At 43.4% G+C, this 23392-nt stretch overlaps 2 protein-coding genes across 3 annotated transcripts in view; one reads left to right on the top strand and one right to left on the bottom strand.

Annotated features, from left to right (window-relative positions):
• Eif5b (eukaryotic translation initiation factor 5B) overlaps positions 1-6485 on the bottom strand; it is a 53240-nt gene extending 46755 nt beyond the window's left edge. Inside the window, exon 1 of the mRNA XM_028865741.2 lies at positions 6131-6485. Coding sequence (XP_028721574.1) covers positions 6131-6165 — 35 coding nt within the window. The 5' untranslated portion in view covers positions 6166-6485. The remainder of the gene's footprint in view (positions 1-6130) is intronic.
• Positions 6486-7038: 553 nt separating this feature from the next.
• Positions 7039-20184, top strand: Txndc9 (thioredoxin domain containing 9). 2 transcript variants are annotated; one of them, XM_028865726.2, is made up of 5 exons: positions 7039-7360; positions 8906-9114; positions 11229-11347; positions 16478-16732; positions 19806-20184. In XM_028865726.2, the coding sequence occupies exons 2-5, from the start codon at positions 8926-8928 to the stop codon at positions 19921-19923; spliced, it is 681 nt and encodes a 226-aa protein (XP_028721559.1). In that variant the 5' UTR covers positions 7039-7360; positions 8906-8925; the 3' UTR covers positions 19924-20184. The 2 variants fall into 2 exon arrangements, with proteins under 2 accessions (XP_028721559.1, XP_028721560.1); XM_028865727.2 differs by having other exon boundaries at positions 7193-7360; positions 8909-9114.
• Positions 20185-23392: the final 3208 nt, after the last annotated feature.

The raw sequence follows: 23392 nt of genomic DNA, 5'->3' as shown, positions 1-23392 counted from the left end.
GGCAACTAGGCAGTGGGACCAAGTCCTGTGCTCATTGCATGAGTTGGCTGTTTGAAACCTGGAGCTTATGCAGGGACACTTGGCTCAGTCTGGGAGGAAGGGACTGGACCTGCCTGGACTGAGTCTATCAGGTTGATCTCAGTCCTCGGGGGAGGATTTGCCCTGGAGGAGGTGGGAATGGGGGGGTGGGCTGGGGGTAAGAGAAGGGGGTGGGAGTGGGGAGAATAGGGGAACCCGTGGCTGATATGTAGAACTGAATGGTATTGTAAAATAAAATAAATAAAATTAAAAAAAAAATTATACTGTGGTAACTTCTAAGGCAAGTAGTGTAAGTGATCATTTCAATAGACACTGCTTAATAAAATCCAGTTTGGTTTTTTTTGTTTGTTTGTTTTTTGTTTGTTTGTTTGTTTGGTTTTTCGAGACAGGGTTTCTCTGTGTAACTTTTGGAGCCTGTCCTGGAACTCACAGGCTGGCCTCAATCTCACAAAGATTCACCTGCTCTGCCTCTCGAGTGCTGGGATTTAAAGGCGTGAGCCACCACCACCAGGCCAGTTTTTTATTTATTTATTTTAACTATAATCCTTTTTTTATTATTTTTATTTACTATTTTTGTTTTTTTAGACAGGGTCTCACTAAGTAGTTCTGACTGGCCTGGAATCTGCTATGTAGACCAAGCTGCTCTCTAACTTAGAGAGATCAGTCTGCCTCTGCCTCTGCTTCTGGAATCTTAGGATTAAAGGTGTATACCACCATGCCAGCCATTTTTGCTGTAATCTCTTAACAGAACCTATCTGCTGCAAGGCACAAGTTAAATCATTTGCATATCACTTGAGAGTCTGGAGAGGTAGGCTGCTCTGACAGAGGGTTAGAGATGATTCCTAGCACCAATGTCAGGCAGCACCTCTAACTCCAACGTTAGCAGACCCATTGCACTATTTTTGGCCTCTGAGGTGCACATTCTCACTCATGCACCCATAAATAAATAAACAAAATTTTAAAAAGCTAAACCAAGAAAATTATTAGATTATGCATTCTTTCCTTTTTATTACCTTCTAAACATATATAAATTTTTTTTTAAAAAAAAAAAAAACAGTTCAAATATATGCAAAAATGGATTGGTGAATCATAATATGGGAGCTACAAATTTTCTCCTTATCCAAAGGGTAGGAACCAGAAAAATTTTAGATTTCAGATTTTACAGTATCTGAATACACACAAAAGGGGATGCACACAAATCTAAAACACTAAGTCACTTATGTTTCATATATATCTTAAAAGCACCAGTATGAAGGCAAGTTTATACACTGTTTTGGGCACACCCTCACTTCAACTAACACATTACATGAGATCAAGTGTGGAACTTTCTACTTGTAGTATGCTGGTACTGAAAACTTTTTGGATTTTTGAAGTACTTGGGATTTCAGGCTTCTCCAATTAAAGATGCTCAACTTCTTTTAGGGAAGGCTTTGTACTAATAATGCCCCACAATCACAGATCTTTCTGGAACAAATTCCTTAAATAGTTCACATTTTCTGCTTTACTTTTAGTTTTATGTAGATGGGGGGGGGGGGTGTTTACCCATGAGTGGAGTGAAGTACAGTGCCTCAGGAGATCAGAAGAGGAAGGATCTGATTCCAGCAAGCTGGAGTTAAAGGTAGTGAGTGTGAGTCACCTGTTATGGGTGCTGGGAACTGAACTCAGGCTGTCTGCCAGAACACTATGCTACCCCGCCCCCTTGTTCTTTTTTATTTTGTTTAAAGATTTATTTATTATGTATACAGTATTCTGCCTGCATGTGCCCCTTGCAGGCCAGAAGAGGGAGCCAGATCTCATTACAAGTGGTTGTGAGCCACCATGTGGTTGCTGGGAATTGAACTCAGGACCTCTGGAAGACCCGTCAGTGCTCTTAACCACTGAGCCATCTCTCCAGCACCCCCTTGTTCTTTTTCTGGGTAACTCTGGCTGTCCTGGAACTCGCTCTATAGACCAGGCTGATCTCCAACTCAAAGATTTGGCCTGGAGTGCTGAGATTAAAGGTGTGCGCCACAACCGGCAGGCTTCACTGGGCTCTTCTTAACCACTGAGCCATCTCTCCAGCCCCACAAATCACACTTCCTATATTACACACATCCTGTTAACCTGATTATACCTGGCTGGATGAATACCAGGCACTAAAGCATCATCTAAGGTTAGGCACTGTATATGATAGGCATAACACCCACAAGGGAGGAATTTGTCCATAATTACAGAGCAACATTGGTAGTTAAAAGCAAAGGATGGCTTTTTAACATGCCGGCTCCCAAATGCCTATTTATTAGATAACATCCTGACTTCCATGATAGATGATTTCAGATAAATGAAAGAAAAAATTTTTTTTTCCTTTCTCTCTGTATTTGGGAGAGGGTTGTATCTAGGAGGCTTGAGAAGAGATTGCTTTTATCCCATTAATCAAGGTAAACAGATAAGATTCCTTTTAAACTGAAAAAAATCTACAATACTTAGTTACTACCTTTAAATAGATGGGGGGCGGGGGATGAAGAACTGTTTTGTTGTGTGTTTTTTTAAAAAGCAGATAATCTGGATCCTTGCTTCCCTTTACATATAATCAGTGAGAGACCATCCACTGTACTGTAACAGAAATAACAGACTATCACTAAAAAATGCACGATCCTATACACTACCATGAACACTGGGTGACAGGGGAGGTTACAGGAATAAATGGAAATACTGCCTCATCTTTTGTTTCATTGTAAATACAAAATCCTACCTTTTGTCTCATCACATTTCCTCAGTCAATAAAAAAGAACCAAAGAAACTTGCTAAGCACTTTCTGGGAAAGCTCATTCTCAGAATTATACAAGCCCAAATAGAATTCCAGAATTCAAAGATACAGATAGTCTAACAATCTCAGCTGCTAATCTAATCAAACATATGTCATACATGTAAAAATCAGATAAATAAGATTGAAACCCAATACTGAATGGCTAAAAAGTTAAAATAAGGATTCAAGATAAGGCCATGGACAGGAACAATCAAGTAATCTATCCAGCTGCTGCTCACTTCTCACCTACTTCTACCTGGACAGAAACAGACTGGCTTAGCAGAGCCTTTGAGAAGCCTCGGATGTGATGACGAACTCTAAACCAGGAGTCCTCAAGAAGAACCTAAGATCAGATATAGCTCATCTTATAAAAGGAAAACTCAGGAAGCTGTGGAACTGCCTTCCCCAACCCTAACACCTCATATAAGATATAAAAGCCTTTTAAAAGCCAAGCAATTCTAGTCATAAGAGCAAAGCACCAGATTTCTTAGTACAAGCTGAGGGCACCTAAGCAAAGCGCTGGGTAAAGCGGCAGAACATGCAACGTGAACTCCACACTGGAACTCCTCCACACTGGAACTCCACACTGGAGCTCCTCCACACTGGAACTCCTCCACACTGGAACTCCACACTGGAGCTCCTCCACACTGGAACTCCTCCACACTGGAACTCCACACTGGAGCTCCTCCACACTGGAACTCCTCCACACTGGAGCTCCTCCACACTGGAGCTCCACAGTGGAACAGGGAAATGAAAGTTTTGAAACTACACTGCTATCATTTCCCTTCAAGAGGAGCCAAAAGTGAGGCACAGACCACTGGAAGAGGAGGAGACCCAGCGCCACTATTTGTTTACTAACAAACTAACCATTTGACAACAGGCTCTTGACACTACCTGTGGAAATCAGTAGCAACCAATCTTCACTAAAACCACAGACAAAAATTAGTATCTCCCATCCCGATGGCTTTTCTCTATCACTAGAGAGCCTAGAAAGTAAAAATTGGGATTGAATAATATAAATTTGTATTTTTAAATCTAAGCTTGTATACTCCTGAACCAAACAAATTGAAAAGGATTTTTTTTTTCTTTAAAAAACAACCACCACCACCACCACCAAGAAACCAGTCCTAGGAGATAGCCCATCCCCACAATTCCAGAGCTTAAGAAGTGAAGGACAATCTGAAGGTCCAAGGTAGCCCTTGGCCACACAGAGTTGGAGGCCAGACAAAGCTATGTGAGTCACCGTTTAACACCTTAGAAGAGGCTGGGGGGCGGGGGTAGAAACTAGCTGAATATTGATAAGGAACCAGCACCTAGCCGGGCAGTGGTGGCTTAAGCTTTTAATCACAGCACTCGGGAAGCAGAGGCAGGCGGATCTCTGTGAGTTCGAGGCCAGAGCTACGGAGTGAGTTCCAGGAAAGGCGCCAAAGCTACACTGAGAAAACTCTTTCTCAAAAAACCGAAAGAGCCGAGCGGTGGTGGCGCACGCCTTTAATCCCAGCACTCGGGAGGCAGAGCCAGGTGGATCTCTGTGAGTTCGAGGCCAGCCTGGTCTCCAAAGCGAGTTCCAGGAAAGGCGCAAAGCTACACAGAGAAACCCTGTCTGGAAAATCAAAAAAAAAAAAAAAAAAAAAAAACCGAAAGAAAGAGAGAAAGAAAGGAAGAAAGCAAGAAAGAAAGCAAGCAGCTCCTATTCCTTAGTGCTAACCGGCTGTGGTTGTAGTCTGTTACATTTCTGTGGTGCCCCAGCCCTAGTGTTTATCTTTCAGATACACCTGAAGGGTTTGCAAAGGAAGGGCCTCTTAGATTTAGTTCAGAGTATCCAACCAATGAGTTAATACAGAACTGGCCACAAGATGATAACATTTGCTTACAGGTAAAGGCCATGTGAGGCTTTAACACATAGACAGAACTCAAAAATTTTCTCAGGAAAAAAAATTGAACTCATGTATCCAAAAATCCTATCAAAAGTTCAGAAATTTGTGCTTCACTACACCACTCAGAATTTTTTTTTTTTTCTTTTCTCCCGACCTGATTAATAATGACTTTCAGGCAACTCTTTGAGAAGTACCTGCCTGCATTCTAGAGGAAACACTGCTTCCCTGCTCTCCAGCTTCCTCTGCTCTGTCAATCTTTGTTTGTTTGTTTTTTTTTTTTTGTTTTTCGAGACAGGGTTTCTCCGTGTAGTTTTGGTGCCTGTCCTGGATCTCGCTCTGTGAACCAGGCTAGCCTCAAACTCGCAGAGATCCGCCTGGCTCTGCCTCTGAATCCTGTCCATATTAACGTCGGTACTTAAATCTGTAATAGTCTGTTCTTCACAAACTCCAACTTTGCCACAAGAAACCCGAATCCTAGTCTCCAAACCAGTTTACGTTTTTCCGACAGACCTAAAACCGAAATACAAGGTTCATCTTTTAATACTACTCGTCAGCTAGCCAGCTGCGAGGTAAACTTAGCATTCTAACTTACTACTGTTAATAATTTTAATTTCAAAACCACGTCTGTGTGAGCCACCACGACGAACTGCCACAGACTTGGTTTTGTTTTCAGTGTTTAAAACCTCGGGCGTTTTAAAACTAAGACGAACGGCTACTGCGTACGGATGGAAAGGAACAAACAGATGGTGGCTGACTCCTAGGAAGTAAACTCAACTGAAAAGGGTGAACGAACTTAATCAAACGTGACACACAAGACTTGCTCCCCAAATCTCCGCCTAAGTAACTCATCCACACACACACACACACTCCCTCCCCTGAAAAGGCTTTTTAAGAGGTTAGAAAGAAGCGACCCTGACTGGTTTCCTCCCCTCCTCCTTTCTTAAGGGAAGTGGCTAGGAAGGCAAGAAACAAGACAGGGCGGAAAGTAGAAAGCATGGAGTCCGTGCAGGCGGCACTTTAAATAACCCCAGAAGTGTTTCCAAGTTGGCGTACATGAGGAGGGAGCCACTGAGCTACCTCTCCGCAACTCCGAAGTTCCCGAGCAGCTCCGGGAGGCGTTCACAGGGCCAGAGGTAGCCAGAGAGCAGCTCCGGCCCGCCCCACCCGACCCCACAGGGCCCGGCTCGCACCCACCTGGGCCGTAGGCCTGGGGCGGCAGCAGCAGCAGCAGCGCCCGAGCCCGGCCCTCCCTCCACCGCCCGGGACGCTCAAACGACTGCCGAGCCCCACAGCCCCCCGGAGCCGCGGCCGACCAGGGCCCGAGCCCCAGCCGCGGGGACGCGCCCCGCCGAGGCCCGCCCACCCCAGGGCCCCGGGCCCCGCGCGACTCCCGGCGGACCCCCGGCCCGAGTCCCGCTGCCCTCCCTACCTGTCTTCGCTCTTGTTTTTCTGTTTCTTCCCCATCGCTTGTCAGCGGCGTTCGTGGACCCGGCCTCTCGGTTCGGTGCCTCAAACACCCACTGCCTCCCGGCTGACTCCAATGCCCGCTCGACTCTGTCCGCCTCGCGCCGCCGCCGCCGCTCGCACCCGGCTCGCCACAGACCCGCGCACTGGGACAGGGCACATATGGTGGGAGCCCTCAGTACGCAAGCGCATCGCCCCGCCGCCTCGGCGTGGGGACGCAGGGCGCGGCTCATCGAGAGCGGCGCTTCGGATAGAGCGTCTCCAGTTGACCCGCCGGCCAGGTGGGAACCCGAGCGCCCCCTAGCCGCAAGTGACTGCCGCGCCCCCGGCGCCCCGCAGCTCCGGGGTTCTAGAACGTAGGCGGAGGACAATGGGGCGGCTCGGCTCGTTTCTCACGTCAGCCACGCTCCCCGGGACTGGCATTCGACTCGGGAGTGGTACTGGAAAAATTCCCTCACGCCTACCTGTCCTCAGCTGCAGGAAGTTCATTCAGTACGGAACCACAAGGAGTCCATGATGAGCCTTCCGGAGTCCCCAAGGGACATACACCCAGAACAAAAATATATGGATCCCCATCAGGAACACTCATGTATAACACTTAGTAACACTGTGTACATTTATTAAGGGGGAAAGACACAAGGGTACAGCAGCCAATCCCCTAATATGGATCTTCATATAAGCAAGTTCTAAAAATTCATGTGTTTAAGGAAGACCTGGAGTAGTAAAAAACACTCATCTAGTTTGGGGCGATGTTATTAGTGTGAGCTACGTATTGACAGTGTACTGTAAGCTACACTTCGACTTTAGAGACTATTAAACTCAAAGGAAATGAAGCCCCACCGTCGCTCAGGAACAAGATCGGGCTCATTTTGACATAGGGCTGACGTCTGTGCGCAAGAAAAACTACAATTCCCAGCGTCCTTAGCGCCCACTCCTCCGGTCGTTAGCCCACAAGCATAGGACCGGAACCTTGTAGTTCCGGGTGGCAGAGGAGAGACGCACTCTGCGAGGCTTTCGTCACTCGCCAGCCGCCCCTTCCGCGGGTGTATCGCGAGAGGACCTTTAACCAATGAAAAGGAAGAATTGACAACCTTCGCCGCCCTGATCAACTGCTAGGAGGCTGAAACCTGCGTGAACCTGATCGGTGTTCTTGATCTGCAGCTTCCTCTCTTAGTAGCCATCACCAGTAGTCCAGGTACGGCAAAGGATGCTGTGACAGACCCTGCCCCGCGTTCCAGTGTTGAAGGACGTGTCACAGCCGCACATCCGGCTGGGTCGGGCGGGGTCGGGGGGGAGGGCGCAGTTGGGACAGCCTTGTCTGTGGGCTACTGAGGCTGAGGCGCATGCGCCCCAGGTAGTGCTAAATCCTTCCCCAGGAACTCCTCCCCCTGCCCCTGGAGCTCAGGGCGTGGCAGAGAATCCACTGACAGGTACATAGGGTTAGGGTTTCGGGTAGGAGTTTGTAGGGGAGTTAAATAGGTGTCAGCCCTTCAGTTCATCCGTAAGAATGATTAATATTCGAGCTGGCTCAATAAATAGAAAGTTATGGGGACCACTAAGCTATTTCCTTACCCCAACACCCCTGGTCGAAAGGCAGTGACCATCCCCGCCTAACCTAGCGCATCTCTTGTCGCCTGTGTTCTCGTGAAGCTCCGAATTTAAACTGTAAAAGTATCCTGTAAAAGCCCCAGTAATAAGCGAATGTTATGCCCAGATAATGTCAGATTCTGACGAGCTTGTCTCGGATCCCTTCATTTAGTCCCGAGTGGAGAGTCTTAATCTTATTCTTTCTCTTGCGGGAGTAGAGATCATAGAAATACAGCTTCTTTTCAATCGTGTAGTATTTATAAGGCGCTGACAATTGGGGTTTAGAGGGTTGTTTAGATTTTTTTTTTAAAGATAATCTTATGTAGCCCAGTCTGGTGTCTGCTCTTCTGTGTATCCAAGGATGGTCTCAAATCCCTGATCCCTATGCTTCTGCCTTTGAGAACTGAGATTACAGTCATGAGCCACCATGCGCAGGCTAGTTTTGTTTGTGAGATGATTGGTTTTAGCTGTCAGCTCGACACAATCTAGAATCACCTAAGGAGAAAGAGTCAGTGACCGATTGGCTAGATCAGGTTGGTCTGTGGGCATGGCTGGGGGAGTGGGGATTGTCTTGATTGCTTTAATTAAAGCAAGGAGGCCTGCCCATTCGTGCATCACCATTCTGTTCCCTAAATCTGGATCCTAGAGTATAGAGAGGGGCTTGAGCACAGGTAGACATGCATGTATTCATTTCTCTCTGCTCATGGTTGGATGCAGTGTCTTCTGTCTCAAGTTCCTGCTTTACTTCCTTGAAGTGATGGACTGTAACCTGGACTTGCATGCAAATAAACCTATCTCTAATAAAGCTGTTTTTGTTAGGCTATTTCTGAGGAAGTGTAGAAATGAAACTCCTTATGGCAGTATCCATTAAAAAAAAAAAAAAAAGATTTTTATAGAAGCCATAAAGCTGGTTAGTACAATTAGGAAATTCCCTGGATCCTGGAACTATGGACCATGTCTTTGATGGATTAGGTGTTTCTTCTGGTTTTAGCAGGTGTTGGGGCCTACATGCTGGGTTCTGAGGTCAGAATGGTATCTCTAACAGGGCATCTGCTGTGTTAGAGACCTGTTACAAAGATCCTGTCTTTGAAACAACAACAACAAAACCCCCAAAGTGTAAACTTAATGCTTGTTTTTTTTGTGACCCTCCCAGCAGCAAGACTGTTTAGAAAAATGGAAGGGAATGGATCCATCGACATGTTCTCAGAAGTCCTAGAGAACCAGTTCCTCCAGGCCGCTAAGCTCGTGGAAAACCACTTGGACTCTGAAATTCAGAAACTGGATCAGATTGGTGAAGACGAGCTGGAACTCCTCAAAGAAAAGAGACTGGCGGCCCTCAGGAAGGCCCAGCAGCAGAAACAAGTAACCTTCCCGCCTGCTCTCTGACTTCGCCTTTACACTGTGCTCCTGACTGCACGCGTGCTCTCACGTGACCTTCCCTCCTCACTTTCAGGATGCTCTGCATTCAACTCTCTGTCACTGTTCAATATTTCCCCAGGAATAAAACTTGAGGGAAGACTTAGGCAAGATGTAGCGTTTAATTGAGGAGCTGACATGTCAAAAGAGAGATTAAAACTCTTCTCTCAGACCAAGCTTAGGGTCCACATATCAAAATTGAAGACATACAGTGGTTCTGTGTGAGAAGATGTTTCTAAATGTTAAAGCATGTGTGCATTTTTATTAAAGTTTTGTCTTTTTGGGGGGTGTGGGGCGGTGGGCAGGCTCTCACTGTGCAGCCATGACTGGCCTGCTTCTGCCTCCAGAAGTGCTGGGATTGAAGGCGTGCACCACCACACCCTGTTCTGTCTTGTCGGTTTTCAGTGATGATGACTGGTTTATCGTACCCACATACAAAAGAGAAAATGCGGGCTCAGAAAAGTCATTAAAATTCCAGATCAGTAAATGGTGGGAAGGGTATTGAAACTTTTGCCTTCGTTGTTTCTTTTTTCTTTCTTTTTTTCTTTTTTTTTTTTAAACCAGCTGGCTGAAAGGCATAGTGAGAGTCTAGATGAGATGACAAGCTTTTTGCCACAGGAAAGATGGAAGGGGCTGAAAGAGTTCTCAGGCTTGGTTGATAGGGGCGCATGCCTTGGCCTGTGAAAGTTATTTATATCTAAGGTTTTCCTTGGTTCTGGACACCACATAAGTAGAAGAATACCTCTCCCTCTAAGAACTCTGCTCACTGATGGCTAGTCTAGACATCCTTGCCTGTTTGAGATTGTTATCAGAAGCAGATAGGTGGGTTCCTAAGCTTCTGAACTGCAATAACCACACTGTCCCCCCAAACTGACAGGCTTTACTTCATGGGGTGGTTTATTTTGTTTGTCTTTTTTAATTATTTCTTATTTTTGAGATTATGATATAGTTACATCGTTTCCTCCTTCCCTCCCTCCAAACCATTCTATATGCTCCCTTTCAAACTCATGGCCTCTGTTTTTATCATTTGTTGTTACATCTATACGTGTGTATATGTAAGTGGACATTTCCTTTCCTGACTGCTTGGTCCCACATAACTGACTCAGAGGCTGATTATGAATTATAAATGCTCAGCTGATAGCTCAGGCTTGTTACTACCTGACTCTTACACTTAAATTAACCCATATTTGTATTTATGCTGTGCCATGTGGCTCATTACTTGTTACCTCATTTTTTTACACGTCTTGTTGCATCTCTCCTGACTGCCCCTCTTCATCCCAGCATTCTCTCTGTGTCTGGCTGTCTCGCCCAATCTTTTATTGCCCTGCTATCAGCCAGTCATTTTTTTATTAACAATGAGCATAATCCACAGCATGTATATACATACATATTTCTAAGTATAGTCTGCTCAGTCTATATGATGTTTTATATATGTACATTTTCAGGGCTGACCATTTGGTATGGATACCAGTTGGTGTGCTCTTCCCTGGAGAAGGCTATTTCTCCCACTCTCAGCATTCTGTAGTTTCCTGTCAGAACATTATTTTTTTTTTTTAAGTGTAGAACTGTGTGTGTGTCTCAGTGATAGAGCTCTTGCCTAGCGTGCTCTTGGTCCTGGGTTCAGTCCCTAACATCACAAAAATAAACAAACAAAAAACCCTTAAAAAACAAACAGAAAAACCCTTTTGTAATAATTTGGATCAAATGGTCCTGATTTTAGTAGTTTAAAGAGAGCACACACAGGAAAGATAAGTGGGTATTTTCATTTTATGTTTCTCAAACCTAAATTCTTACTGTGAAACTTCTAATGAAGCAAGTAAATTACTGTCAGGAAATTATCTTAATTCAGCCCATGCTATGGAGAACAGTCATAATGTCCACAGAACAGTTTTGCATTGACTGCCACTAGAGTCATAGAAAAGTTAATTGCTGAAAGGAATGCTTTTCACTGTGGGATAGAATTGATTTCTTTACAAAATAATATAGTGATTAGGACACTTAAAATACCAAGTATCGCCAAAAAACATTTCAACTGGGTCATATGCTTCTCTTGAACTTAGGAATGGCTTTCTAAAGGACACGGGGAGTACAGAGAATTGGCCAGCGAGAGAGATTTCTTTCAAGAAGTCAAGGAGAGTGAAAAGGTGGTTTGCCATTTCTACAGAGACACCACGTTCAGGTAACTTTGCTTCCATCCTTGAAGTCAGTATTCCTATGAGAATGGTTTATTGCTCCTCAGCTGTGTTTCCACTATGTAACTCTAAAGACATCTTACCAAAACAGTAATTGGGTTGCTGGGAGTGGAGGGCAGCAGCTTTCATAATTGGTGTTTATCCATTCACTCTGTTCTCTTGGTAAGGAGATAGCGAGTGACTTGACCGAGCCTTCATCAGAACCTTAGTTGCCAGGCGTGGTTAGAAGTAATTTTCCTTAGGGTACTGCAATCTGTGAATCTAAGGAATCCCTTAGAGAGGGGAAGTAGCACACATGCACCCCCAGGTTATATTTTTGAGGAGGAGTGAACTAAGGACTTTTACATCCTGTGCAGCTGTTCTACAGCTGAGCTACACTCCCAGCCCGAGAGGTTATGTTTTCAAACAGGACTCAATCTTGGAGTTTTGTGTGTATTTGTATGTGTATTGGTTTTTGTCCTTGTCCCTTCCCCAACCCCCACTTCAAAAGGGATTAGTTGCCAACCTTTAAAACTTGACAATTTAAGAATTAGCCAGATTTTGCGGGCAGTGGTGGTGGCGCACACCTTTAATCCCAGCACTCGGGAGGGAGGCAGAGCCAGGCAGATCTTTGTGAGTTCGAGGCCAGCCTGGGCTACAAAGCGAGTTCCAGGACAGGCACCAAAGCTACACAGAGAAATCCTGTCCAAAAAAAAAAAAAAAAAGAAGAACTAGCCAGATTTCAGAATTTTTAAGAATTGAGAAAGCTGATAATAACTGGAATAATAACTGGAATTATAATAGCAGTTTTCTGATGCTGCCTTTCTTAGATGGACATGCAAGGTAACTTGACTCACATACTGTGTGTATCTCAGCCCTACTTTCTCTCTGTACTGTAGCCCATCTGGCCTTTATCTTAGCCTCAGTTCATTATTAACACCTTTCAGAGATTGAGTGCCCTAGATTCATTCTCTGAGATAAGGAGAGCAGATATCGAGAAGCATTAGAATGGCAGAAGAGCATTGAACACTCTCCATAAGTCCCAGGCTGCAGCAGTTATGGTAAGGCGGTCACTGACAGCAGCAGATAGGATTGATGCCTGTCCACTCATTTGTCATGGCTTTCTCTGTGGATGGTTGGCTTTGTACAAGCAGAGCGTTTGCTGTCACTAGCTCTGGAGCAGAAATGCTGGCACATCAGTGGAGGCCAAGTAAATGTAGCTGATGGATGGGAAACTGAACAGCTGGAGTGCTCACCTCCCGGCAGGACTGGGAAAGGAAAACCAAAATTCACAGCATTCCATTAACTTTTGTATGCAGCTCCCAAAGTCCCTAGGAGATAATAAGATGGATACACCCATGAATGTACATTTTTTTTTAAATAATGTTTATAGTAGCCTTTGAGGTGTGGGTTATAATTCTCTTTCTTGTGTAAAAAGATGAAGTGACTCAGACAGTAAATAATGGAAGAGATTTGAATCCATGTTTTCAACCTGAGACTATGTACATTACTGCTGCTTCTGTAGTTTGTTTTTAGATTTATTTATTCTGCTCTATGTGTATAAATGTGTCTCACCAGCATGTATATGTTTGCAACATATGTGTGCCTGTTGCCCAGAGATCAGAAGACCAAATCAGATCCCCTGCAACTAGAATCATGGATGGTTGTGAACCATCTTATGTTTAGAGCAACAGAACCTGGGTCCTTTGAAAGAGCAGGCAGTGCTCTTAACTGCTGAGCTATCTTTGTAGCCCTGCTTCTGGATTTGGAAGTATTTTCTGTGAATGTTTTGTTTGTTGTTTTGTAGAGGTTTTAATTTGTTTGGTTTTTGTTGGCGTTTTTTTTTTTGTTTTGTTTTGTGGTGTTAGAGAGTGAACCCAGGGCTTCATGCATGTCAGAATTTTTATTTTTTATTTATTTTATTTTTTTTTTATTTTTTTATTTTTTTGGTTTTTCAAGACAGGGTTTCTCTGTGTAGCTTTGCGCCTTTCCTGGAGCTCACTCTGTAGACCAGGCTGGCCTTGAACTCACAGAGATCCACCTGGCTCTGCCTCCCGAGTGCTGGGATTAAAGGCGTGCGCCACCAACGCCTAGCCTATTTTATTTTTTTGTAAGACAGGATCTTGCTGAATAGCTCTGGCTGGCAAGGAACTCAGAGAAAAATTCACCTGCTTCTGCCTCCCAGGTGCTGGAATTAAAGGTGTGCTAGATTTTTGTTTGTTTTTGTTTTGTTTGTTTGGTTGGTTTGGTTTGGTGTGGTTTTTCGAGACAGGGTTTCTCTGTGTAGTTTTGGAGCCTGTCCTGGATCTTGCTCTCTAGCCCAGGCTGGCCTCGAACTCACAGAGATCTGCCTGGCTCTGCCTCCTGAGTGCTGGGATTAAAGGCGTGCACTTGGGGTTGGGGATGTAGCTCAGTGGTAGAGCGCTTGCCTAGCAAGCGCAAGGCCCTGGGTTTGGTCCTCAGCTCTGGAAAAGGGGGAAAAAAAAAAAAAAGAACTGGTGGTTTAATCCGGGCGGTGGTGGCGCATGCCTTTAATCCCAGCACTCAGGAGGCAGAGCCAGGCGGATCTCTGAGTTCAAGGCCAGCCTGGGCTACAGAGCGAGTTCCAGGAAAGGTGCAAAGCTACACAGAGAAACCCTGTCTTGAAAAACCAAAAAATAGATAGATAGATAAATAGATAGATAGATAGATAGATAGATAGATAGATAGATAGATAGATAAAGGCGTGCACCACCACCGCCAGGCTAGGTGTGCTAGATTTTTAAAAATGAGTTTGTAGTTGGTTTTTCTTTCTATTACTCTTTACTCTTTGGGGGGAGGCTACCACCCAGTTCCCAAATCCTAACACAGAAGCTTATTTTCTTATAAACATCCAGCCTTATCTTGGCTTATTTCTAGCCAGCTTTTCTTCAATTATCCTGTCTACTTTTTGCCTCTGGGCTTTTTCCTTTTCTTCTGTATATCTTACTTTCACTGTTATTCTATGGCTGGCTGTGTGGCTGGACCCTTCTTTTCTTGTGCCTTGATCTCTCTTGCTTCTTTCTCTAATGTTCTTCTCCTCCTACTTATTCTCTCTGACTGCCAGCCCCGCCTATTTCTCTCTCCTGCCTTGCTGTTGGCCGTCCAGCTCTTTATTAGAGCATCAGGTGTTTTAGACAGGCACAGTAACACAGCTTCACAGAGTTAAACAAATGCAACATAAAAGGATGCAACCCATCTTTGCATCATTAAACAAATGTTCCACAACATAAACAAATGTAACAAAAATTAATATTCCACAACATGGATTGATCCCAGGCATTGTGGTCTATACTTGTAATTTCATTGCCTTTAAGATTGAAACAAGGAGGATCACAATTTTGAGGCCAGCCTGGTCTACATAGTAAGGTCTTATCTCAAAACAACAACAAAATATGTTAATAACAAATGGTGTGCATAGACTTAATTAAAATAGGTTCCCAGCACTCGGGAGGCAAAGGCAGGCGTATCTCTGTGAGTTCAAGGTCAGCCTGGTCTACAGAGCGAGTTCCAGGACAGGCTCCAAAACAACACAGAGAAACCCTGTCTCCAAAAGCCTAAATAAATAGGTTCCTTTTACAGTTAAAATATAGGGTAGATTTATGTAAAGATTTCTTACATACAGATTTACTATTTGTTTAGAGCATTGTTTAGAACCTGTTAATTGTTCTCTTACCTTTTTATCTCTAAAATCTTATTTGCTATTTCGGTTTTTCAGACAGGGTCTCTCTGTAGTCCTGACTGTCCTGGAACTCACTGTGTAGACTAGGCTGGCCTCAAACTCAGAGATCTGCCTGCTTCTGCCTCCAATTACTGGAATTAAAGGTGTGCGTCACCACTACCATCTTGTCTTAGCTCTGAAATATTATTGAAGACCCAGCCAGGAAAGGAAACTTCCTGAGCCCACACTAGTTCTGGAGCAACCCTAGGTACTCAAGAATCACCTATGTACTTCCCAGCTCCACCCCAGAGAATTTTAACTCACCTCTATGTTTTAAAAGTAATCAAGTATTAGCTGGTTGTCGAGGTGCATGCCCTTAATCCCAGCACTCACGAGACAGAGGCAGACAAATCCGAGTCCAAGGCTAACCTGGTCTACAGAGGGAGTTCCAGGAGAGCCAGGGCACACAGAGAAACCCTGTCTCAAAAAACCAAATAAGTAAATAAAAGTCCACTATAGTGAACACTTTGTGCTTAAGAACCACAGACTCGCCGGGCGGTGGTGGCGCACGCCTTTAATCCCAGCACTCAGGAGTCAGAGGCAGGCGGATCTTTGTGAGTTTGAGGCCAGCCTGGTAACAGAGTGAGATCCAGGAAAGGCGCAAGGCTACACAGAAGAAACCCTGTCTCGGGGGAAAAAAAAAAAAAGAACCACAGACTCTGAAAGATTGGTGGTCTGTTTCAAAACCACTAGGAACTTGGTTTGATTAGAATAGATTTTAATTTAAAGAATATGTCACTTCCTCTTCAGTAGATGGTTTAGTAAAAATCACTACAGAGCTGACAGTGCAGTTGATTGGGTTCAGCCTCTAGCACTGGGGAGTTGGAGTAGAGTCACATTGATATATCTTAGGGGCCACACTAGCCATATGTAAAGAGTGTTAATAACCTTTAATGGATAAGCTTCCCTGACAGAGTTACATGAGTCATGGAGTTCTTGGTGACTCCAGTTTTGTGGGGTTGTTTGTTTGTTTGTTTTTCAGTTTTTGGTTTTTCTAGACAGTGTTTCTCTGTGTAGTTCTGGCTGTCCTAGAATTCGCTCTGTAGACAAGGCTGGCCTCCAACTCAAAGATCAGCCAACCTTGCTTCCCAAGTGTTGGGATTAAAGTGTAAGCCACCACTGTCCAGCTCTGGTGACTCCAGTTTTTAATCCTAAATTCCAAATGTGACACCAGCTGAATCTTTGCCTCTTGTGACTTTTGCCAGCTTCAGATCTGTCCCTCTTTGTTCTTATGAAGACACCAGGAAACATTCATGCATAAGGGGACCAAGACCTTAAGTTTTTTGTTTTTATCCTAAATATGACAACTCATAAAATTGAGACTCAGACAGAAGAGCTCTAAAGTGAGATGCACAGTGACGCTTCCTTGAGCTTTTCCCTTTCTGCTCTTAACTTACAGGTGTAAAATACTAGACAGACATTTGGCAATACTGGCCAAAAAACATCTTGAAACCAAGTTTTTGAAGCTGAATGTGGAAAAGGCGCCATTCCTCTGTGAGAGACTGCGCATCAAAGTCATCCCCACACTAGCACTCCTGAGAGACGGCAAGACACAAGATTATGTTGTTGGGTTCACCGACCTAGGAAATACAGATGACTTCACTACGGAAACTTTAGAATGGAGACTTGGCTGTTCTGACGTCATCAATTACAGGTAACCTTTAGCAAAAACAAACCAAAAAATAGACTTATTTGAAGCTCTGCCTAGTTGGTAGTTTTTTAGGTTTATTTATTTATTTACTTATTCGGTATATAACGTTTATTTTATGAAATTAAGTTCTTTTGGCTAAGATGTAGACAGTGTGGGAAAAGCTTGTTTCTTTTTCTTTCTTTCTTTTTTTTTTTTTGTTTTTGGTTTTGGTTTTTTGTTTTGTTTTGTTTTGTCTTTTTGTTTTTCGAGACAAGGTTTCTCTGTGTAGCTTTGGAGCCTGTCCTGGCACTCACTTTCCAGGTTGGCCTCGAACTCACAGAGATCTGCTCCAGCCGGCCTCTGCTTCCCTAGTGCTGGGATTAAAGGCTTGTGCCACCACCACCCGGCAAAAAACAAAACAAAACAACAAAACACCCATTTCTTAAGGCTTAAAGCAATGTGATCTTATAGCAAAACCAAATTTATAGATTAAATACTCAGGCTTGGAAGAAGCCTAGAAGTTTTCAACTTAAGAAATGTTACCGAAACTAATTTTGGAAACCCAAAGTGACAATCCAGAATAGATTGCCTTTGGGTGTGTGGGGGGTGTTTTTGTTTCTTATGGTGTTAGAGATTTAGCTTAGAGCCTGCACATGCTAGGCATGTCCTCTGTCATTAAGCCAAACCCTAAGCTTACCCCTACAATTCATGACTGACTGAAGTGATTCTCTGTGATGAAATTAGAATGTAAAACACACTGCTACAGAGGTCATTACGCTTTCGTAGTTCCACGTGTGCAGTACTGAGGTGAAACCCAGGGCCTCACGTATACTAGCTGTGTGCCCCACCACCATACCACAATAGTAATCCCTAGCCCTGAACACTGTGCTGTTAAAACCATAGGCTTTTATTGTGGACATGTATATGGCATGTGTACAATCCGAAAATACAAAAGGTTTCTATGCTTACATAACTGAAAAAATGGTCTTATTTGTAAAACCATCTAAAATCCAGCTTCCATTTTTTTGGTGCATGGCTTTGTCCTTTCAAATTGAAAATACCACCTGTGTTTTGTGCCTCTTCTTGCTTTGAGAAACAAGGAAAAGAGTAAGAAAGAAAAAGAGAAAGGCAAGGAAAATTGTGCCTTTCTTTTTTTTTTTTTTTTTTTTTGGTTTTTCGAGACAGGGTTTCTCTGTGTAGCTTTGCGCCTTTCCTGGAGCTCACTTGGTAGCCCAGGCTGGCCTCGAACTCACAGAGATCCGCCTGCCTCTGCCTCCCAAGTGCTAGGATTAAAGGCGTGCGCCACCACGCCCGGCTAATTGTGCCTTTCAAAGCAGAAAATCTCACCTTTTCTCTGCCCTACTTCCCCTCACTTCTCTGAGTCTCTGATAAACATGGATAAATCATTCCTGTACTATAGAATTCCATTTCTTTTTGTTAATATTAACATAAATTAACATTTGTTCAACAAAACGTTATATTTTGAAATTATTTCAAACTTGGTTTTCTTTTGGTTTTGTGTTTTGAGACAAGGTCTTACTCTACGGTCCAGTAATGTTAATTCTCTTGCCTCAGCCTCCCGAGTGCTGGGATTACAGGTGGGATCCAACATGCCCAACTTGATTTCAAATTTTAATTAATTTGAAAAGTAACAGAAGGAATTATTACATAGTCTTTACCATAGTCCCACATTTTAAATGTATGTGCTGGATACATAGCAATTTTTTTTCAGAACCATTTGAGTATATTCCTTTATTTCTGAATGTATATTTCCTAAGAATAAGGATATTTCCCTATATACCCCCAGTGCAGTTACTAAAGTAGCAGTGATGTAGTTTGTAGAACCTACTCAAATGTACCACCATCCTTTTATTGTTCTCCATGTTTGAAAAATGTGTCACATTTAGTTATTGCGTTTAGTTTCTGCAACAGTTTCTAAATTGATTTTCCAGGCTGACAGTTTTTAGAAGCCTAAGCTAGTTAATGTCTCAGGTGTTCCCCAGTTTGGGTTCATGTGTGCATCTCGGCATCAGACACAGGTCTTACATCAGGGCTAGTTGCTCCAGGAGGATGTCCGTGCCCTCACTCTCAGTGCGTCCTCTGATGGTTTGTCTCTGTTCAGTGGTACAGCACGAGGTTGAGCACTGCTCTGTCATGCCAGGCGGTAATTTGGTGAGGAACTTTTGTATCACTTGCATTTATTTACCTGTCCATTTAGTGATTAGTCTGGGCTGTGAATGGTTTTATTCTGTGGGTTATCATCTGTAAGACTCCATTATCCTTTGAATACTCCCTTTATGATCCATGCAAGATGCACTAGGAAAGCTTATAATATATTCTCTCTAAAATTAGTTGTGTTTCTAAGAAGTTCTGCTTGCTTCCTTTCAGTGGCAAATGATCGTTTTTCCTTCCTTTTTTTCATTTATTGATTAATTTATTTACTGTTTATTTAGGTCAGGCTCTCACTATATAGCCCAAATGGTCCTCAAACTTGCAGACCTTCTACCTCAGCTTCCTGGCAACTAGAATTACAGGCATGTGCCACCATGCCTGCATAGCAAATGATGTTCCAAAACTAACATCTGGATGCCAGGAATACTCCCAGATACAAACTCAAACTGTCTCATCATTTATTTCTCTAGCATCATTGAAAAGGTTTAAAAACAAATGTTTTGTTTTGTTTTTTAAGTTTTATGCCAGTTCCAGGCTGACGATAGTGCTTTCCATGGGTTTTGCTAGTGTGTGTAGAAATGTAAACATTGGGGTGCTACCCAGCAAGGGTCACGTTGAGAGCTCCACAGCAGTGTTGCCTGTCATCATTAGCACGGGTCAGCCCGGGGTCAGTGCATCTCAAACACTTTCCCTACCTGCTTCGGAATGTTAATGCCCAGCGTGCAAAGGGCCAGGACTCCATCTCCATCACCTCAAAAATGTTTATGATAATGATCATGATAAACAAGAAACTCAAATGTTGATCTAATAATTAGATAAGGAGTAAAACTATTAACCATTAATATTAATGCTTTTTTACACTCTAGCATCCCAAGTGTATTAATCATAAAAAATAAAATGCTCTTAAACTTTGTTTCACTTTTAGTGGAAATTTAATGGAGCCACCATTTCAGAGCCAAAAGAAATTTGGGACAAACTTCACAAAGCTGGAAAAGAAAACTATCCGAGGAAAGAAATACGATTCAGATTCTGATGATGACTAGACTATGCTGTCCTTGTAGACCATCTGTTTGTCTGTTTACTTCAGAGTTAAGTGTGTTCCTAAATTCTCCTGATTTCGGCCCATTGACCATCTATACTCATGTCCCAACGTTTATACTGTGTCACTACATGGAAGGACATCATTGCTATTTTGACCATCATGTGTAACTTGAAAGAAACGGATATTTTAAATTACCTGGAAAGGGTCTGCATTCTCTATTTTTGTGATTGATTTTTATCATAACGTAATTCTTCTATCTTTATACCACTCACTCTTGTGTTTTTAATCTACTGAATTAGAAATAGAAATTCAGCCAACTATTCCAGCATTTAATGAGTGCTGTCTATACAAGGGTGGGTAACATTTCCTCGTGTAGCACATGCACCTGTCAGTGAATCCTCACTTCATTTATAGAATGTGTTTCAGGAGTTATTAATGTATTATGTATTCTGGGTGCAACATGTTGAATCTGCTGATAGCAGCAGAAACTCAGGTTATAAGCACATTGCCTTATTTAAAGGATCCTCATTGCTTACACGCTGAGACCTGCATTAAAAAATAATTAAGAAACAGTTTTTGAGTGGCAGCATATGGATCTCCAGTGACTGCTCAGTAAAACAGTTTTAGCCTAGGTAAAAATTAATTTTTAAAAGTATAAGTCTGGAAACTACTGTATTTGGTAAGAGTACACAGCAAACAAAAACATTTAAAAAAAAAAAAAAAGAAAGAAAAATCTTAAGGTAAGGGTGTAGTTCAGTGGTAGATCATGTGCTTAGTGTGAACAAATTCTTAGGTTTGATACCCAGAACGAAATAAGTTTTGGTAAGAACCGTGAGAGTGGCATCATCTAATGAGATGGCTCAGTGTAGAAAGGTGCTTGCCACAAAACTTGAGGACCTGAGTTCAATCCCCAGAACCCACTTGGAAGGAGAGAAACAATTCCTGCAAATTGCCATGTAACATGCACATGTAATACAGCAAATACCAATTGGATGTAAGAAGGTGACTTGGGTTTTGGAAGCAGTCTAAAGCAGGAAAGAAGGGAAAAGTGTAGAACAAACATTAAATTAAAAGTGACATAAAGCGGCGGGGACATGGCTCAGCAGTTAAGAGCACGTGGTTGGATTCCTAGCACCCACATGGTGGTTCACAGCCATTCTCTAGCTCCAGTTCTGGGGGAATCTGATGCCGCCTTCTCGTCTCCATGGGCCCCAAGCACACGTGCCCATACACACATTCAGGCAAAATACATACGCATAAACTAAGGTGAGTCTAATCTTTTTTTAAAGATTTATTTATTTATTATGTACACAGAAGAGGGTGCCAGATCTCATTACAGATGGTTGTGAGCCACCATGTGGGTGCTGGGAATTGAACTCAGGACCTCTGGAAGACCAGTCAGTGAGTGCTCTTAACCTTTGAGCCATCTCTCCAGCCCCAAGTCTAATTTTTAAAAGATATAAAAATCTAGTTTTTGAAAGCTACAAACCTGTTGTGAGCAGTTGAGAGAAAATGCACAGCAGAAAAGATTCAAGTAAAAATTGAAATGGCGAACTATGAACAACTCTATACCAATAAATCTAGGAAAATTCCTAGAAAGACCAACTAGAAAAGTAAGAAGAAATAAAAAATTGGAGCAGGGATCTAGAGAGATGGCTCAGTGGCTAAGAGTGTGCATACTGCTCTCGCAGAGAACCAAGTTCGGTTCCTGGCCCCCATGTCAGGGAGCTCATAACCACCTGTGACTGAAGCTCCAGGGGGTCTGATGCCCTTTCCCAGCCTCTGCAGGCACTGGCGCACACATGTGCAGACTCAGACATACATAAAGGAAAACCTTTTTTTAATTTGGGCAGAACTAAAGCCGATAAAGAGAATTTCTAATGGAAAAGTCCAACACCAGATGGCTCTAGTGGTAAATTCAACAAAACATTTTTAAAGAATAGTTATCAGTTTTCACAAACTTTTAAGACTAAAAATAAAACGTGAGGTACAACTCTCTCTTGCTGTTAGGCTAGTATTAAGCTAACACCAAAGCCAGACTGCAACATCACAAAATTACAGACCAATAATGTTCTGAATACTCAAAAGTACTAGCAAACTAAAGCCAAGCAACATAATATATATATATATATATATATATATATATATATATATATCTTATGATCACACACGTGCATATACCCAAATACAGACATAAACATAACACAATTGCCGGGCGGTGGTGGTGCACGCCTTTAATCCCAGCACTCAGGAGGCAGATCTCTGTGAGTTCGAGGCCAGCCTGGTCTACAAAGCGATTTCCAGGAAAGGCACAAAACACAATTTAAGTCTTTTTTTTTTTTTTTTTTTTTTTGGAGCTGAGGATCGAACCCAGGGCCTTGCACTTGCTAGGCAAGTGCTACCATTGAGCTAAATCCCCAACCCAATTTAAGTCTTAATAAGCAAAATCTTGGAGGTTTTGTTTTGCTTTGAGACAGGGTGTCTTTGTGTAGCCCTGGCTATCTTGGAACAAGCTCAGTAGACCAGGCTGGCCTCAGACTCAGAGATCTGCCTGCCTCTGCCTCCTGAATGCTGGGATTAAAGGTGTGCGCCCCCACCACCTGGCACAAAATCTTTTTTAAATCAATGTAATTCATCCTGTAGCTAGCTATAAGTGGGAACAGCTACCCTGACAGAGCAGACCTAAAGCAAAATCAGAGACAAGAAAGTTCACAACAGGCTTCTGGGGTAGATGGTAGACCCAGAGTTGCCCTTGTGGGTCAGTGAAGAAGAGGAAAGTTGTCTGTATTCGAAAGAGAGGAACATGGGGAACGATTCAGAAACCCACAAAGGTAGTCTGAAAGCTTGGAGAAAAGGTGTGACACACAGAAGAGCCAACCCACGCACATGCGTGACTCTGGTGAGGGGTTGCATCAGGTAAGCCGGGCAATCCTGGTGAAGAGGCCAGCAGCCCTACCTTCAGGGAAGCCCTCAGACCCAGTTGAGGGCTTTGATGAGACCATGGTTCCTCAGGCAGATGGGTCTGCAGTAGAGGGGAATCCTATTTTTGTTACGGTGTGACTCAGCAGGCAGGGTCCAGGCACCACCTTGAGAGGGAACTGAGCTACACTGGAAGCCTGAGATCGGAGAACAACCACACAGTGGTTTAGTCAGCCATGGTTCAGTTCGATAATGACCGACAGCCCTGGGAGGGCTACATGCTGACAGCTATCAGTACGAGAGACAGAAGATAGAGTACAGTGCACAGGAAGAAAGCAACCTCTGGTTGCTCGGAGCAGATCACATCAACTGAGAATCAATCTGCAGTTCTGAAGCCCTGCGCCTGCTTTCTCGGTAGCAGTCCCTACTCTGCTGCAGAGCCTGGAGACTGAAGCTCCAGCAGGCAAGCTCCCACAACCGCACCCTTCCAGCAAGAACGTGGTATCGTGGTTGCTCCCACACTCCCAGGGCACTTGGGAGACATCACCCTA

This window comes from Peromyscus leucopus, chromosome 16_21 (genome assembly GCF_004664715.2).
Source record: "Peromyscus leucopus breed LL Stock chromosome 16_21, UCI_PerLeu_2.1, whole genome shotgun sequence".
In the NCBI taxonomy this organism is placed as follows: domain Eukaryota; kingdom Metazoa; phylum Chordata; class Mammalia; order Rodentia; family Cricetidae; genus Peromyscus; species Peromyscus leucopus.
This window is presented reverse-complemented; position numbering and strand designations above follow the sequence as displayed.

Coding starts and splice junctions, on each gene's coding strand:
- Txndc9 (XM_028865726.2), top strand. CDS start 8,926: ATGGAAGGGAATGGATCCATCGACATGTTCTCAGAAGTCCTAGAGAAC. Junction 11,348..16,477: donor TACAGAGACACCACGTTCAG/GTAACTTTGCTT, acceptor CTTAACTTACAG/GTGTAAAATACTAGACAGAC. Junction 16,733..19,805: donor TCTGACGTCATCAATTACAG/GTAACCTTTAGC, acceptor TTTCACTTTTAG/TGGAAATTTAATGGAGCCAC.